Raw genomic sequence first — 19291 nt, 5'->3', positions numbered from 1 at the left:
CACACACACACACACACACACACACACACACACACACACACAGAGCTACAGCTGCCCCCCCCTGCACTGAGCAGCCCTGATATGGTGGTGTTCTGCCCCTCCCCATGCCACTGTCCCTCACTTCTAAGCCACAGACCCCCACCCTATTGGGGTCCCTCACTCCTGACCCACAGTCTCCTGGCCCTTATTATTTATTTATTGATTCAATTTATAGGCCATCCTTCCCAACAAAGGCCATGGGCAGCTTGCAATAATAGAATAGAATAACTTGCATAACAGAAGAATGAACAAGAGAACATAACTTAAAAGGTAACTAGAACATCAATAGAAAACCCTCAACAGAAATTGTCTGCTAAAATGCCTGTCCAAATAGGAAAATCTAGTCCAAACTATGTTCAGGCCTGGACTCTGGTGGGCCTCAACAGGGAGAAAGTGTCAGAATTGAGGCGTGACAGCTGAAAACAAATTCTCATGCTTTTTCACCAAGTGGACTTGGGACATTGATGGTACTTGTAGGTTGCTCTCAGTTGAATATGATCTGTGCTGAATAGCAGCCTCTTTTCTTTCCCTGTTCTTTCTTTATATGTTGGAAGAAGTTTTTGTTATCTATGTAATATCTCCACTGTCTCCTAATCCACCTCCATTTCTCCTCAGAGCAACCAAAAGTGCTAAGTAATACATCTGACTCATAAGTTCATAAAAAAACCCAGTCCAGTAGTACCCTGCACTAGCTGTCCTCCTCCCTTTTTCTTTTCTCCCAACCCACACATACTCAAAGGCAGTGGAATATACTACCTGTGATGGGACCGAGCCGCAGGGACAGCTGTGATGTCCCCGGGTGGCCAGGTGGCTCCCACCCTGCTCTGGTTCCTAGGGTACCCTTCCTCTTCTCTCAACCTGTTTCAGCTGGCAGGTCCCTCCCAGACCCTGCTGCCTCCAGTCCAGCCCTTAAGTGCTCAGTGGGCTATCCTAGCCTGAGCCATGCTCCAAGACACAGGTTGCCTTAAGCGCTATTCATGGCCTCCGTCCACCCCTATAGCCACACTCATGCCTCACAGATATTACTGGCTATTCACTTCATTGGGGCACCTTGGCCCCAGTACCATGTCAGGCCTCCTCAGGCCTCCACGCTTTTGTTGGGGCCTCAGCTTTCCCACCCTCTGCCCCCTCTCCCTATTTGGGCCTAAATCCGCTGCTTATGGACACCAGCCTGTCTCACCCCTCTTGGGCTCCAGACCCTGGGCCCTGGTTTCATCCCTCTTGGGCAATGGCCCTGGCCTTCCCGGTTTCAGGCTACCTCAACTGCCTTTCCAGGATTAGACTTTCACCATTCTGGCTTCTGCCTCTTTACATTTTGAGCTCTGACCCTTGGCAGGGCTCAAAACTGCACTTATCCTCTGGGCACTACTGTAGCTCAAGTCCTTCAGGCACCCCTGTGGTTTGTGCTCCTCCAGCATCTTCTTCCTTATCCCTTGTAGCCGTTCTGGGTCTACCAGTATAAACTATAGCATAAAGGCAAGCTACTGTTTTAACACAATCTTCCTGCTCTAGATCAGTGGTCTCCAAAGAGGGGTGCAAGCACCCCAGGGGGTGCACAAGACGATCCACTGGGGTGCAGGAAGAAAATATTAGAACTTCTATTTAAATTTATATAAATATACATATATTGGGGGTGCGTGTTCAAAATTTTTTTTACTGATAGCACGGTCAAAAAAAGTTTGGAGACCACTGCTCTAGATAACTAAATGTTAAGAAGAAAAAGGCAGGCTATCACTTTAAAAGAAAACCTCCCCCACCTTGGGATAAACAAACTAACATTTGGGCAGCCATCCTGTGGGATGGGAGGTGTGTCTCATCTCCCTGCCTCCAGGGCATTTAATGCCTGCCAGCATTTCTCAGGCAGCTCCTCCCCGCTGAGAGCTTGGCCCCTCTAGGGCACTGGCCCTCTTTTCCACTCTCCGGGTGCTGGCTTTTACATTCCCTGGAGCGGTTCCCTGGAGTGGTGCCTCTTGATCAGGTGATTCTCTCCCATGCACAGCTGTTGCTCTTTGCTACTCTGACTGCCTTACTGTCCTATTGCTTTGCCACTAGCTAATTCCAAATTAAGCTGACTAACATTACCTTAAATTCCATTTATGAAGTTAATCATATTTCAAAGCATCCAAGTAAATACATAAATTTTAGGACATTCAGAAAAGTGGCTCTTTAAAATATTAAGGAGCTCTCCATCTTAATCCTAACAAAGCTGCTACTCTCCTATAATGACCTTAGTCACTTGCAAACGTTCCTACATTTTCAATATTCTATTGAAGAACCCTAGGAAAAGCTAACAGTGCATGTGGCCACAAGCCTATTACAATAGTTACCCTGTAATGAATAGACTCGATTCTTTTTTTTAACTATACTCTCAGTACTTTGCTACTGCATACTTAACGAATTTGTACGATTGGTGGTCTCTCCAAAGCTTATAATGGTACATCCTAAACACTTGGCTCATTTTAAAAAGTCAGCCAAATCTAAGTTGAGATGTTATAAATAAACATTTTTGCCTTAGAACAAATGCCTGTAGAATCCCTATAATTAACTAAACCAAACTGGCAATCAGCTAACTTCAGTTACAACTGAAAATTCTAGTCTGGTCTCTTTTCTACTAAGCACTAATTTGGCCTCATTTACATTATTCTATTCAATTTGGGGTATCATGCATTTAAAAAAGACAAGACTGGTTGAAATGTTTAGGTGACACGAAGTGATAACATGTTCCAAGAAAAGAAATGAAAGATTATAAATTACACAGGTCATAAAGATGTACATATCAGAGACTATAAGAAGACAGATTAAAAGCACTGAGCTTATTCAGTTCAACAGAGTGATTCTCAACTGGCATGCTGCAAGACCCTTTCAGGGGTACCATGATGCCAGCACTTGTGCCACTACAGCCAGGTGAAACAGCTCTACATGTCTGTTTCCATGAGGAACTGGACTAGGAAGTGACTGTGGCTGTGAACTGCTTCCCTGTCTGGCTCCACATTTGCCTCCTGGAAACAGAGGTGCATAGGGCAGTTTTACCTGACCATAACAACATCAGCAGCGATACTGCAGCATAGAAACACAGCTGGTTGAGAATCACTGTTCTATGTATTTATCTCCAAGGTGCTGCTCCAGGACCACATTAGATTTATCTATTTAAACAGATAAACTGAGGTAATACAACAGTGGCTCTCAGAGAAGTTCTGGAGGGGTGCCTTGAGCCTAAAAAGGCTGACCAACAATGGTCCAAATAAAAAGATGATTAGGCAAAACCAAACTAGCAATGTACTAATACAGAAGGTCTGATCTATAGAACACAGTTTTAGCAACAGAATCTTTTCATTCTACTGGCAAGGCAACAACAACTTTTGAAAGAAAGGAGACATTTATCACTGTCCAGAGGCCAGCAGAGGGTAAACATGCTCACCTTGTGTTGGCTGCTGTTGTCCCTTCAGCAGCTATGCTTATAAGGTTGCAATCTGCACCCTGCCAGCACATCTGCTGAGTGGAGCCATGTGGATGTGTTTGTGCTGTGGCAGCTTCCCCATGGCAAAAACTCTGATGGCAGAACCAGGATCGCATAGAAAAGGCCAAAAAGGAGAGTTCCAAGAAGATCTGGAATCAATCCTTCTCATTAGCCACTTGAATCAAATAGGTCTACACTCCAACATTTTCCAGCAGGAAAAATGTAGGTGAAATTAGTGTAGCTACAAAATCAGTATCAGCAGTGAAGATGTGGAATTGCTATCATTGGGACTGTCCAACAAGCAACTATACTGCCAACCTGTTAATAATAATAAGCCAAACCTGCTAGCATGAACACAACCCTGTAAAATGGTCTCTTACTAGCCAATTTATTTTATAATACTTTAAAATTAAAAAGCCACTTACCTAGCCCCTGAGCCCATTTTATGGTAGAGCCTGTGTCTGATCCATTGCCTTCTGTTAAGTAAACAACTTCTTTTCCAATCTTCCATCCAATCAATGAATACAGACCTTAAAATTTTTCATGAAAGAGTACAAAACTCATTATCTGCCTTCAGAGATTTAAAAAACCCATACTTTTATCTACTTTCTTCACAAAGTTCAAATTAAAAGTGTTGCTACTATAAATTCAAATTTTTGTGGTACATTAAAGGAAAATATGATAAAAAATTAAGAGTGGGATAGTATACCAGATTATGCATATTAGTTTATTTTAATAAAGAAATGCAATGTAAACTAAACTCAATATATTTAATAATGAATAACACTAAAAACATCATCAAAAGAAGACTTGTCTGACAGCTCATGAAGGCTGTAGACAAGGTATAAAGGTTCCTAGAATTTAAAAAAAAAAAATCCCTGGAGACATACAGTTAAGTGTACACATTTATTCCAAGTACTAATTTTATTTTAATGATTTTAAAACAGTCCAGTTTTCCCCAATGGCTCCTAAAGGATCCTGTTGACCTTTTTGGCTACCACAGCACACTGTTGGCTAATCTATACCTTGTGGTCTATTGTAAATAATGTAAATAAATAGGCTCAAGCCTCCAGATGGGGAATATATGGATACTGAAACAAAAACCCCCAAATACCTAGCAATCCCAGTTTAGAAATACAAGTCTCATTCATGGAAGAGAATGAAAGAGTGTTAATATGTATTTTTGACAATTCATTTCCAGTATGAATATAAAAAACAGAAATGTTGAGTCTCATAATTTGGACATCCTTGTTCTCAGAGTGGCTCCTGCCAGCTATTCAAAGCACTATGCCTACGCTGTTTGCCTGTATGAAATAAATATTTGAAAATACATTTGCACTACAATGTGGAAAACCAAACAGCAACTCTACCTGATTTGGTGTTATCTGCAAATTTGCTTAGTGTACACTTACTCCCAGTGTCCAGTGGAGACCAACCTTTTTGTCAAGCCATGCCTCCCTCAGTGCTATTGGCTGCTCTGCTTTCTCTTCCCTGCCCTGTGCCCCTACCCAATCTTCTGCTGTGCTTTCTGCTTCTTGTCCTGTGCTACCTGCCCAGTCTGCTTTTCTGCTTTTTGCTCCCTGCCCTATCTGCTGCTGTATTGTTTGTCCCCTCCCCAGTCTGCCATGTGCCACACACAGGCTGCCCATGCCACCTGTGGCACACATTCTGCAGGTTGGCCACCCCTGGTCCAAATCCTTAAAGGAGATGTTGAATACCAATACACTGAGCCACTGATGGCTACTTGCTGAATACCATGTTATGACTCCACTTTACAGTGCTGTCATCTAGTCTTTATTTCCTTAGTTTGTTAATGAGAACACTGTGGAAGCATGCCTGTGTCAAAAGCCTTGCTGAAGTCAAAGTATATAGCATCAACTGCCCTCCTCTGATCCACAGAACCCGTCACTTTAATACAGAAGGCAATCAGGTTGGTCAGGCATGACTTGCTCTGGGTGAATCAATGCTGACTGTTCCCAATCATCTTGTTCTCTAAAAGGTACTTCAAAATAGATCCCTTGAAGAGCTGCTCCATGAAGGCAGTAGTGACTCCCGGCTCCTGCCATCCTGCCAGTGCAGCTGTGTGGCTACGGCAGCAGTTGTAATTCCCCATCCCACCAGGTCAGCACCCATAGCTCCTGTCCTGGTTACCCTACCTTAGTTATGCTAGTGAAGGAGAAACTGGAGAGTTAAATCTCTCATTTTAGACTTCAGTATGGAAGAGAAAAATAGGTGAAGAACCAGAAGGAACTGACAAATTATCATCTGAGACAGCAATTTCATACCCAATTTAAGGACTACTTTTTGACAGCTTGCGACAGAGAAAAAAAGGGACCCACTCAGTTAAGAAGCTGTTAACTCAATTCTGCAGGTTAAACGAAGACCTTTCCTATGGCAAGTCCCTGCAACTGACTTCAGTGAAGGAGTTATGCAAGATATTGGATGCCTGAAGGAGTGCAGAACCATTAACCCTAGCTCTTTAAGTAGTGCTACGAGCATTCATTCAATACACAAGATCAGATTCTGTCTCAACAGCAGTGTCAGTTGCAGTTGCACCTGCATCCTGTAAGTCTAGCAGTCATCAAAGCCAAAGATAGAAGAACAACCTCAACTGCCTCTCAGTTCTTTTTCTTATAAATAATCCCTAGATTCTATCTAGAACAGGGGTGCACAGAAAACAGCCCACAGGAGCCTTTCAAGAGTTCTGTGCAATATTAGCACTTTTAGGTTGGCAAACACCTACACCTACACTAGGAGTGCTTAAATTCTGGCCTGCAGCACTGTGTCATGGAGCCCATGAGGCTCCCCACAGGTCTGGAAATTCAGTGGTGGAGAGACCATAGCATCCTTCCTTGCTGCCAGATTTCCAGACCCATGTGGAACCTTGGCCCTATGCACTGGACCAGGCACACAACCACAATGTGCAGGACCAGGTGTGGGTGGTGCCAGGCCCAAGGGCCCAAACCTGGCTCATGAGGGCAGCGTTGGGCCACAGGACCTGATCCTGGTGCAAGGTTCCCTCTAAGGTGAGCGCATGCATAGCTGCGCACAAAAAAAAAAAAATCTTGCTGCACAGTAGTTTTGTAATGCTGTGTACCTGCCCGGAAAGAACCTGGGCTGCAGCTTCCTAGAAACCCGGAACGCGGCAGAGGCACTGGGACTGGCAGTAAGTTACCACTCAGCTTCGCTCCACTCCTCACTGTGCCGACATGCCCACAGGGAGAGACAGCAGGGTGGGCAGCAGCTCCTCCCCGAGGCAAGGCAGGGGTGGGGACAGGGGCTGGACTGGGCACTGTGCGGACTCCCCTGGCTCTGGTAAATGCTCCGCTCCCCAGCCCCTTCAGGCGAGCTTCGCCCCGAGCCCTGACACCATCATTATGAGAGCCTAGCAAAGATAAGGACCTCATCCTAGCATTAACTCCACCACACCATATAACGTATTTGTATTACATTTTGTTTTCAGTATCCGTTGTGCCTCAATATATCTGTTATTGAATGTACAGCATACAAGATACAGGCTGTGCACTGTGACTGAGCGTAATGTTGTTATAAAGCCCTTCACATCTTCATTTCCTAACTTCACAGCATTTACAATGGAATGTTATATTAATGAAACCACAAATCACTTTGCTCATCACTGAAAAGCGGCCACCTCTGTGATGCAACGCAGCTACTGTTTAATAGCATACAACAGTTTAAGGCAGGAAATCATGGTAAGAAATACAGGGAGGAGACCATATTACAGCATGTTCTCTGAGGGAGACCATTTGGTTTCTCTTAATTAAAAAAAAATAAAATATATAATATGTATAGTTTAGTATTTCAAGAATCTTTTCTCCCAAATAATGTTGTGAGAATAAATTGCTCAGCGTGCCAAAAGGGGGAGGCAAGACCAATTCAGGAACAGACCAAAGCGGCGCGCTCACAGACTGCTAAACCTTAGAGGGAAGATTGTCCCGGTGTACAGGGGGCGAGGGAGGGGGAGTGGAAGGAAGCAGTGAAGGGCCTTTGGGGTCCAATTCCAGTACATGTGGGTGGAAGGGGTCAGTGACAAACCCCTGGGGCCCAAGCCCAGCATGCAGAGGTAGAAGTGGGTGGTGCCTCTGGGACCCAATCCTGCTGCATGGGGTAGGGAGAGAACTGTGCCAGGACTCAGAGCCTGATCCTGGCACGTGTGGCTCAATCTGAACTGTGGACCAGCCCTGCACCACTCATCCAGCCCAAAGGGCCAACAGGTTGAGCATCACTGATCTACACGATACACAAGATAAACCTTCAGATTTCAAACAGAAATCGATAGTGTCAAAACATTCTGAAGTACTCTATTATTTTTCCCTGATCAAAAAAACCCAGTGAAAGCTAGAAGTTGGCATTTTCTGAGAGATGACTCGAGTCTAATGAGGGATGCCTTGAGACTAATGAGGCTGAGAAAAGTGGACCCCATTTCTGACAGATTATAACATATGTATACAGTCCAAGACCAAAATCAGTCCAAGTTTCTTCAAGGAAGCTGATGGATTTCTCATTTATAGTCCAAATCCAAACAGCATTCATGAGGCTCTCCTCAATCTGGTCTTTCTAGGGAAGCTCTCTGACAGTATCCAGTATTCTGGATTTATCCAGCATAGTTTTGCTTTAGCTGGCAAAGAGCAAGATTTAGAAAGACCGGAAGGTGAATGGATTGGTTAAATATGAATGTTTGAAGCAACTTTAAACAGTGATTTAGGACAAAGCCACAGAGTGACCATATCCTTGTAGAAAAATGTATGAGTGGAGTGGAGGGGTAAATATCAAAAAGGCCAGTATTTCCCCTATTATTTTGACTGAAGATATAAACATCAGGAATATTGTTTTCATAGAAAGATAGTGGAAGGAGTAGGTAACCATAGGATAAGATGGAAGTCCTATTAAACTGGTCAGCACCACATAGAGATTTTACTAGCAGAAAAGTGTGGGTCAGTCCACTACAGCACCGTGTTGTATGGCCCTGGCCATCACAGCCTGAAAACACCACGAGCAATGAACTGGGTGCACCTTAAATGAACTAAGCACAGTGTTTCCCAACCTCTTCCAGCCTGAGGTACACTTACATTAATAAAAATTTTCCGCGGCACACTTGTTAAGGTATTCCCCATGCTCATACCTATTGTAGCTCATTGCCATGGCAAAATTCCATGGCACACCCATTCACTTCTGACGGCACACCCTTATGCCGCAGCACACTGGTTGGGAAACACTGACTTAGCAGACTGCATCAGCATAGGGCAACCATATGGGAGAATGTGGGAAATCTGGGACTCCCCACTGTTCCCACCTCCATGCAGGTAGAAATGGGTTTGGGGTGGCATGTGCACTGAGCAGGCAGGCAGAAGCCATGCCTGCCTGGTGCACCATGCTACTTGACCTACCCACTGGACTGCATCCCTCTTTCCTGCATTTCCAGGATGCTCATTTTAATTCTCACCAGCCATCCAGGACCAGCCTCTGAAATCAGGGACCATCCTGGCTAAACCAGGATGTATGGTCAACCTACATCAGCAAGATGAATACAAGCTTGCCATCACAAACTAATGTTCCAATACAAATTAATCAGAGAATAGCTTTGTTGCTTGAATGACTTCCTACTATGAAACACAATGACTTCTGTTCAGTAGGTGAACTCTATATATAGCAGCCATCAAGCACCAGAGCTGTCAGCTCTTGTGACCATGTCTAGATTGAAACTCTGGCCATTGTTCTGGGATAGGGATGTGCAGTTTATTGTAACATTTCTATGTTAAACTGTTCATGTTGTTATGATGCTGTGACCCAGTTTACCTATAATACTAGCATATGGGAAAAGAAGAGTTAATTGAATCCCTGCTAAGTGCCAGGACAGGACAGTACAAATGGATCTACAGCACCTACCAAGTCTTAACAGCCTTAATGACATAAGTGGCACATAGATGACACACCCTGAAGGGTGAGGAAAGATCAAGGGGGAATTGGAACATAACAATGGAGAGGACAGTATTAACTATGGGTCGTCAGCTCCATGCAAGACAGCCCAGAATCAGAGAACAGGCTAGGAGTTTTGAAGCTTTGGAGAGCTGGAGAGACTGGAATGGCAACAGTGAAGTACCTTCAGGGCCGGGCTCTGCAAACTGGATTGGGGACAGAGGAACTGCTTAGCTCTCGGTGGGTTTGGACAGAGCACCTCTGGCTGGGTGGCCTTTGCCTCAATAAATGTCATTAGTAAAAGAAACTGTCTGAATTGCTAATTGGAACTTTGGGTTGAACTCAGTCTCTTCAACAAGAAATAAAGTCCCTCTCACAGAAGCAGAACTGGATGCTAGTAGCTCCTTGAGTCAGGGCCATGAAGTACCAGGGAAGGTGAAATACAGAAAGGCTGAGGTCTCAAAGTGAAAAGAGGCCTGGACCTTGCCCTTGCCCTAGACACCACACTTGGGCTGACTTTGCTGGATCTCTCAGAAACCAGACAAGGCCACAGTGTTCCCAAGCTACCAACAACTTGGAGAACACTCCATGATAGCAGGCAAAACAGGTAAGTTAATAGTGGAGGCCAAAGTCTGGACCTGTCTGCACAGCCCAACCTGCAGCTATCAGAATAATAATCTCCAAAGATCCAAGAGCTCTGAGGCTCATGGATACCTCATGAAATACATACAAGTAGTCCAGCCACCACAGAGTAAGAAAAATATGGAAGGGGGATCTGGGGCTCCCACATCCTCTTGTACAAAACATCTGGAATTCATTGTCATGGCATATTTCAAATAAATCTATTCAGGCACCCTCTTCAATATAATGAGTGCATACACATTTCTGCCCAGCAGTTAGACCTGATCGAGGCCTGTGGGTCTGAGCTCAGAATCAAGCCACACACAAGCTAGGGATCTAAAGCCAAGGAGTTAGAGCTCACAAACAAGAAGCCAAACAACAGCCACACTCAAGAGTATGAGAGCTTAATAGTCTGTAGTTAGTTGCCACAGGTGTACTTAAATAAGACACCTGCTGCCTTTCCCAGCCAACACCCCCCCGCAATGGCCGATAAGGCCAGGTGGGCTACTTCAAGTTTCTTGAGCCCCCTATCTGTGGGAACTGGGTCTGGCAAATCAAACGTTCAAGGGAACACTTGCAATTCTCAGAGAGATCTCTGTAGACTGGAACGTTCTGAAGGCACGGAAGAGGGAGGGGCAACAGAGCTCCTCTTTGCCTACTAATGTAGTGCCTGCCTCATCAGGGAGAGAGCTGTACTGCTAGTGCAGTACAATTTTGAAGGAGGTGAAAACTATATATACTCATTGTGGTTGCATCCACTAGTCTAGGGGTGCTCAACTCTTGCCCCAGAGGCCAGACATGGTCCACAGAGCTTTCATTTAGACCACGGGCCTCCCCAAATATCCAGAAATTTGGTAGCAGGGGACTGGTATAAAAAATAACTGTCACTCCCCTGCTGCCACATTTCCAGGCATGGGGGGGGGGGGGCGGTGTCTATGAGCTGGATAACGTGGCCCTGCACACCAGACAGCAGTGACACATGATCAGATCGAGGTACATATGGGATCAGGCCAGAATGCTGGATCACACTCACAGATCAACCCCATGTGCTGATTCTGCATAGGATCCAGCCCATGGACAAACCCTGTGCCACTCATCCAGCCCACGGGGCCAGAAGGTTGGGTGCCATTGCAGTAGTCCAAAGATTTAAAAAAAATTCTTCTGGAAAGAGACAAGGGAGAGTATACACCATCCACTCCTTACTGTCTGTGAGGCTGATAAAACCATCTAAGCCACCCTTGCTGTGGCATGTTGCACACACACATGTTGGTACATGACCTAGGAAAGTCAAACAGGATTTTATCCATGTTACTGGATGTACTTGGTGCATCGGTTTCCTTGGTGCATGTGCATTTTGTCTTATAGTCAGTACGGAGGCAATATGACATTTACCAAAGGCAGCAATCAATCATCAACACTAATTTAGATCTTGCCTCCTGGTAAGTGAGAGAATTACATTGTTCCTGGCTGTTGATGGATCTCTTCCTCTGGTCTCTGCCCTGTGTCAAGGAAGAAGCCACAAAAGAGCACATTTTAGAAGAGTCTTTTGGGTTTGATTTTTTTGTGGCTCACAGGAGTGCAACTGACCAGCAGAAAGTAGACTGTCAACTGGTTTGTCTGATGTGAAGACTTCTGCATCAAAAACTCTAGTAGATGCAATTTTAGCCTGTTCTCTTTCTATTTGAGTGTGCACTTCAAAAAAGCCTGAGATATTGAGCAACATGCTATCCTATTTCTATCACCTAAGCAGAGATGTCACCTGGAACTGTAATTGATAACATGTGCTGCCAAATGGCTGGGAAGATCTTGGCCTTATGTACAAAAGCGGCAGAGAGAGAGGAGCCCCATCTGTATTCTTTTTCCCTCAAGGAAACATTTATTGATTTTTTCCTTAAACTACCTTATGTGTCATCTAGCTGTATATTAGAAATTATAACACCAGTAGCTAACAAATAATATTTTAAGTTCAGATAGATGCAAATATTGCAGGATTCCATCCCACAGCCACAGGCAGTGTCTTCTTACTAAGGCTACTCTGCCTCTTATACCATCTGTTACAGTGGTTGCAAGGGCTTAGGGCGTTAAAATATAGTTCCAGACACTGGTATCTAAGATTAATCCAATCACACGTGCAATGGTATATACCAGTGGCATATAACAAGGGTGGAAAAAACATGGCAAGCGCAGAAAAGTGGCTGCTGCTGGGAGCTGCGCAATCACAATTGCAGTTGCGATTGCAGAGGCAACTGAAAGTTGTTACTACCCCGTGCCTGGAGTGCCTGGCTATGTCAGCACACTGCCGATAGATTCCATTCTTGGTGAGTGTGTGCATCAATCACTCATACTGTATTTCAGTATTCTTTTAATATTATAAAAGCCTACATCTGTCTGTGTGTCTGTAACGCTTTATTCGCACTCTGACTGGCTGACAACCAATCAGAGCGCAAAGAAGCATTTGGACAGGTGGAAGCCTGTGAGCCATGATGGTGAGGACACAAGGGACACAGCAGGGGCAGGGGGCAGGTCCTTGGACCAACAGCACTAGCCCTGCCCCTGCTCCTTCCGGTGGCGACAATGGAGCGTGCCCCTCCCCCCACACTCCTTGGAGGTAATGGCGGCAGCAGTGCAGGGTGGGGTTAGGATGCCACTGGGTGGGGGGGGTGAGGCCACTGGCACTGGCCTCGGCCAGCTCCTCCCCACTTCCATTGTCCCTGCCTGCAGGGCTGACACAGTGGTGGTGAGGGGAGGAGTAGACCCGCTGTAGGGGGGGAAGAAGCTGTCTTCACCCCCCACCCTGCTCCTTTGAGCCGGCAGCACCGCAGGGTAGAGGGCATGAACAGCACGTGCCCCTGGCAGCCTGGGGAACACGGTGGCGGTAAGCAGGGGAGCTCCCACAGATGCCAAAGGCGCTGTTGGAGGCGGGGGTGGGATGGCGAGTGCCAACCAAGGGGGATGCACCACCACACTCAGCAGGTGCATGTTCACTTGCGTGCACCCCCTATACGTTGCTCCTGGAGTGGGCCTGGACCCCAAGCGGCAGGTGGGGGGAGTGGCCCCAGCCCTGGTGTCGGTGGGTAGCAGGCCTGGGCCAGCTGCGGTGGTGGGGAAGGGAGGAATGGGCCTGCTCATGTTCCTGCCTTCCTCCTGCTGTTGCAGCAGAAAATGGGGGAGTGGTCCCAGACTCCAAGTGGAAGGGGGGAATGGGCCTGACATGGTGGGATGGTCAGAGGAGCAGGCCCAACATGGCGCGGGGGGGAGAGGAGGAGTGGGCCCAGGTCTGATGCGGGGTTGTAGAGGTGGATCGGGCTCGAGAAGCCAGTTTGCTGTGCCGATGGCGGGGGGAGGAACAGCAGGCCCAGCCCAACGTGGCAGCAGCAGGGGAGGGGAGGAGTGTGCCTCCTCCCCCCCCCTCAGGCCCAGGCCCACTTCTCCCACATCCCCCACATCAGCCCCAAGCCCGCTCGTCCTGTCCCCCCCACCATCGCTGGGTCAGCCTGGGTCCACTGCTCCACGCCCCCACGTCATGGCCGCCTGGCCTCTCCCCACCCTGAGGGCTGGCCCTCCCCCACATTGGGCCCAGGCCTACTCCTCCCATCCCCCTGCTGCTGCAGCTGGGAGGGTAGGGAGCAGGTCCGCACCCCAAGCAGCAGGAGGGAAGTCGGGAATGGGCCCAGACTGGTGGGGATGGGGGCACGGGGCTCCATTCCCACCTGCTACCCTCCCCCCGTCATTCTTGACTGGCAATTGGCTGGTGTTATGTATAAAAACAAAGCAGCTAATCACCAAGACCTCTTAAACAGACACCCTATTACCCCAGGGGGCTAATAGGGGAAGACGCAAACAAATCAATACATAACTCAGCAAACAAAACAAATCTTACTGACCACAATCCATAAAATTCATCAGGGACAAAATGCCTCTTGTGCATTAGCAGTCCCTTCACACAACAGGTTAAAAAAATAACTGGAACAGGAAATTCAAAACCCCAACCCGTGTCAGTAATCCATAAAACAACACAAATTAATTATTCTTTAGAACTGCAAAATATGGCATGAGTGTAAGTACATAAAGCATCACTGGGGCTTGCATTTCTTACTGGGGCACTTCCCAGTTATGAGAATTTATTATTGATCAGTATTATCCATCAGTATTCAGGATCTGGTCCATGGGAAAAGACATTTCTATCAGGGCAGAGGTTGTGTGGGACATAAAAGAACTCGTATATAATATCTGACACTGCCATACAAGTCTTTTAAAGGCAGCACCATCTTGCTTTAAAGCTTTTCACATACCATATTTACCCAAATCCAGGACAAAACTGAATTTAAGACGACCCCAACCCAATAATTAGATTCTATATATGGAAAATTATAAATTTGTTATAATTTTCCATGTATCAAATTTAATTACTGGAAGGTTGTCTTAAAATCCATCCCCCTCCCTCCCACAATTGCAGTGACAGAGAAAGCAGCAAAATACTTTGCCATCACTGCTTCCATGAGGACCTTCACACCAGCTCCATAAGCAGCAGTGCAAAGAGTAATGGACCGCAGTGTGGCAGCATGCTGCCCTCACTTTCTCCTGCCACCATCTGCTCATGTTCTGGGCCATGGCTCTATGCTGGAGGACAGGCAGAATAGGAGGCAATCTGGTGGCAGCCTGGGGCATGAGCAGCTAGCAGCAGGAGTGTAGAGACAGTTCAGCCTCTTGACATTTGACAGCACTGAAATGGTCCCTTAGGCCTACCAGGCCTAGCAGCTTTGACCTAAGTGGACTAAAGTGCATTTGCAAAGCTAGCATATGCCACAGGCTAAGTTATTGTGGAACTTGGTTTCTACAGAAAAAAAGGGTCTGATGTAGCTTATTTTTCTGCAAGAGTCTGATGATAAAGACTTCTTATGGATAAAAGGGTTTGTAATGGAACATTCCACCCAGATCTGAAGCCGATAATTTCTGGTACCAACAAGAGGGGAAAACAATGATAAAGTGAAGATGTAACCCAAGTTGTTGATGAAAAACAGAAAATTGGCTTAATTGGTAGCTACGTGACTAAAGGACTATAAATATGACCACATGAACAAAGGAAGTTCCCCTTTCCTCCCCTCCCCCTCTTCCCCTTTCCCTCACCCTAATGATGCCTGAGAACTGAAGACATCTGATCTTCCCAGCCCGCTGAGATGCCTGGCCAGCTCTCAAGATGTGTATTATTAGGACTGATAATATACAATCACTTGCTTGCTAAGATTATATCTATATACATGGTTGGAGTTAATACGTTATAATACTCAATAAAATTGATTTATTAAAGAGTTAAATGGGTCCTCATTTGGAGGGAATGAATGGGCCCTCACTTGGAGGGAATGAAGCATACTTTAAGGCAACATCAAACCCACTGTTTCCTCTTGCTCTGTTTGGGAAGAGAACCAGATGGTTCTTAGGGCAACAGGAGGAGACAAGGGTAGAGCAGACCTCCATCCGCCAGTCTGCTATTCCTCACGCTTCTAGCAGCATGGCTGACACAGGGGTCCTGGCAGTGGCAGCAATGAGTCTTGCCATCCTGCTCCACCCTCTCACAATGGGTCCTCCCCACTAGGTTGCAAGCTGTGGCTGGTGTCTACGGGGCAAGGACCAGGCAGGATGCAGCCACCAGGTTCCGTAGCCCTGGCAGCTGGGCGCTGTGGCTCAGGAGTGAGGGGCCAGCACGGCGAGAGGGGTGGAAGACTGTGGCTTGACAATCAGGGGCACTGGTATGGGCAAGGGCAGGGCACTGACTTATCAGGGTTGCTCAGCACCACAAAACAGCGGGGGGACAGCCTCAGTTGGACCTGTGTCCTGGTAAATGAAGGGGGCGAGCAAACTCTGATTTTCCATGATAAAAAAAAACAAAAGCAAATGCCAAAATATATAGGTGTTATATATACACATACACATACGTTTGTGTGTGTGTGTTATATATACACATACACACACATATACACACGCACACACACACGTATCCACACTTCTATATACACACACAACAGCTTTGGTCTGATTGTAACACTTTATTCGTACTCTGACTGGTTGTCTGAAACAACCAGAGTGCTCCAACAGTGTTCCAGACAGAAGGCAGTGACAGAGTGGCGAAGCAGGGGGACAAAGCTGACGAAGCAGAGGGGCAAGGTGCTGGCCTCACCCCTGCCCCTGCACACAGCAGCAGCAGGGGGTACTGGCCAAGGGGGACGGAGGGGACAGTTGTGCAAGCTTCTCCCCGCCTGCTCCTGGGAGGCAGCAGCATGGGGTGCTGGCAGCACAGTGCTAGTCTTACCCCCCAGCTCTGGCCTTGCCACTGCCAGGCCCCGACAAAATCTGGCAGGGAGGGGGAGGTGGCAGGGAGGAGGTGGGGAGGGAAGCAGGAATAGGAAGGGCAGGGCACAGTGGTGGCACCCCACCGCTGCTGGGCCCTGAGAACAGCAGGGAGGGAGCGGCAGCAACACGGGTGACGGCTGTGGCTGCCACATGCAAGCTTCCCCTGCTCCTCCACGCCTGGGAGGCGGCAGCTTCATGGGGTGGAACAGTGGGGGACAGACAAAGCCAAACGGGGCGAGCTCACAGAGCCAGAGGCAGAGCAGCAGCAACACAGGCTGGTGGGTGGCGGCACTCCATCCCTTCCCCCCCTCACCCCCTGTCATTCTTGATGGGCAATTGGCGACTGTGTATATAGATACATAGTGTCATTTCATTTTAATTGAAGAAAACAGAGGATTTGGAGTTTTGAACCACAGAGTTTGAGACTTCTTAAACCACATAATTTTGGATTTTTTTAATCAGAAAAAAAACAGGATCCCTAATGATGAGGCACGCACAGATAGTTTTCCTACTTGAGTATGATTGGAATTAAGATGGCAATAGCAGCATGCATTGTGCCATACAAATCTGCTATATACTTTCAAATCAGTTTTATCAGATTGCTTCCCACCATCTACATCCTCCAGCAGGTCCTCCTTTCAGGTCTAGGTGAATCCCAAAAAGTCTTCCAGCTTCTCTCTGTACAGCCACGTGCAATAGTGAACTGCAGTAATTTTCACCCTCCAAAACCATACTTATTGGCATGCTACAGTAACTTCTGCCTCAGGGCCAAGTTGTCTCACAATACAGAAATTGAATTCTAAAACTCTGCTCTGTATGGCAAAAGAGAATATAGGATCATGGCACAAGATGGAATTTCCAAAAAGGATTTGGACATCTCTGGTATGGGTTACAAAAAATTAGTGGACAAAGGAAAGAACTGTCACATGACAAAGACTTGTAAGCTGTGCTACAATCAGAAGTTCAATGAGGGATGGACAACTGGTGATGTGACTAGCTTCCTTTTTTTTATTTGAAATCCTAGCCCACATATCTTTTCCTTAAAGTCTGTGATATCAAACATACAAGTTCACCAGTGTTCTGAGTATCTTCTTGGGTAGACATCTGCATTTTTAAATTATAATTAAAAGCTCACAAACTCATCATTAAAATGCCTGTCAGTCTGCTTTTGTATATCCAAAAGCAATAATAATATATTTTACCATTCACTGTAGACAACCTTCAAAGTGTCAAATAATTTAAAGCTATTTAAAATGTCATCAGCTTACCTCCCCGAGGTGCGTGAAGTTGGCTCCCTGTATTAACATTCCAAAAGGTACCTGTTCCCATGGTCAATTTAACATCTCCTGGATGAAAGCAGCATTCTCCAAAGGTGGCTGATTGCTGATCTGCCACCTGCAATAAAAAAATAAGTACAAATTACTAGCCCAAACTCCAGCTGGATTTTTAAAGCACAAGATTTTCCTCTATGTTCTCCAATACAAATGGCTCATAGTTTACAATGTACACAAAAGAACTAAACAAGACAATAACAGACTACAACACTTTTCTCCACACAGTTTGTTTGCTTTTTCCCTTCAGTTTCTTTGAAAGGTTATTTTAACAATAACCATCAAAGTCTGTCATCTTTCATCACATTGTTATTTCAGTAGTGCTCTCACCCATTAGAATAGCTAGCAGCACACTGGACATTCTGCGACAACTTAAAATAAGTTAAAACATATTTTAACATATAGGTTTTTAATAGAACTAAATATGAATATGAATACAATCAGCATGCTATAATTCAATATTAAGGTAACTTAAAATTAAATAGATGCCTGTGTCTTTCAATTTTTCCCCACTGTACACAAGAGAGAGATTGCAGGGGTGGGCAAAGTCCGGGTTGCAGGCTGTATCCAGCCACCAAGGGAATCCATTTCCCAGCAGCCCCTGCCCACGTGGCTGGTGCCAGTTTCCACAGAGACCCCAGCAACACCGCCCTGTGACAGTGTGGAGCCAGAGTTACTGTGGAGACCAGACCCAAAAGCACTAGCAAGGTACGCAGCAGGGCAGAGAGCTGTTCTGGGGCCGGACCAGGATCTTGCAGCAGCGACAGTGTGGTCTGGAGCTAGGGCAAAACTGCAATCTGAAGACTGCGTTCTCAGGGCAGGGGCATGCAGGTGGCAGACTGCGGCTCTGCCCCAGCTCCTTGCAGCATGGTACAGAGACAGGGCAGAGCCATGATCCACTCCCTGCATGCCCTTGCCTGGAGTATGCAGATTGCAGGTCACAGCTCTGACCCAGCTTCAGACCATGCTGTCACTACTGCAAGATCCCAGCTCGGCCCTGGAGCAGCTCCCCAACCTGCAAGTGCTGTTGGGGCCGGTCTCCAAAGAAACCCTGGCTGCATGCTATAAGAGCTTGGTGGCTGCTGGGGTCCCCATGGAAACCAGCCCCAGTCATGCAGGCAAGTCAAAAGTTAGAAGACTGGTCAAAAGTAAGAAAAAATCCCAGCCACTGTTAGTACATAGAACAGAACCCAGTTCCTTTACTCTCTAGTTCAGGGCTTAACCACAAAATTAGTCTTCTCTAGTCTTCTCTAGATGGTCTCTCCCACAATTACAAAAGGTTAGAAATATTTTATCTCCCCCAAAATGAAAGGTAAGATTTTGGAACAAAATTCTGCAACCAACCCTAGAATAAGAGAGCCTTAGAAATCATAGAGTACACCATATGATAAATGAACAGTAACAGAAGCTAACTAATTACAAAAGGCATAAAAGATTTATACTCACCAATGCCATTATTGGAATAGGCACCCCAAATATTTCAGGGTCAACTGAGCCAAAACTGCAACTGAAAATAAATGTTCAAGTCATTGCACTGAAATCACCATTTTTTAAATCA

General features: G+C 46.2%; 1 protein-coding gene across 2 annotated transcripts in view; it reads right to left on the bottom strand.

Annotated features, from left to right (window-relative positions):
- GK5 (glycerol kinase 5 (putative)) overlaps positions 1–19291 on the bottom strand; it is a 63809-nt gene that overhangs the window by 26850 nt on the left and 17668 nt on the right. For both annotated transcript variants that reach the window (XM_019532987.1, XM_019532986.1), the window contains exons 9-11: positions 19180–19240; positions 17671–17797; positions 3922–4026 (exon numbers count right to left, since the gene is read on the bottom strand). In XM_019532987.1, the coding sequence (XP_019388532.1) occupies positions 3922–4026; positions 17671–17797; positions 19180–19240 (293 nt within the window). The remainder of the gene's footprint in view (positions 1–3921; positions 4027–17670; positions 17798–19179; positions 19241–19291) is intronic.

The sequence above is a fragment of the Crocodylus porosus genome, unplaced genomic scaffold (genome assembly GCF_001723895.1).
Source record: "Crocodylus porosus isolate Cpor-Errol unplaced genomic scaffold, CroPor_comp1, whole genome shotgun sequence".
Classification (NCBI taxonomy): domain Eukaryota; kingdom Metazoa; phylum Chordata; order Crocodylia; family Crocodylidae; genus Crocodylus; species Crocodylus porosus.
Note: the sequence above shows the minus strand (reverse complement) of the source record. Positions and strands in the feature narration are given on the sequence as shown.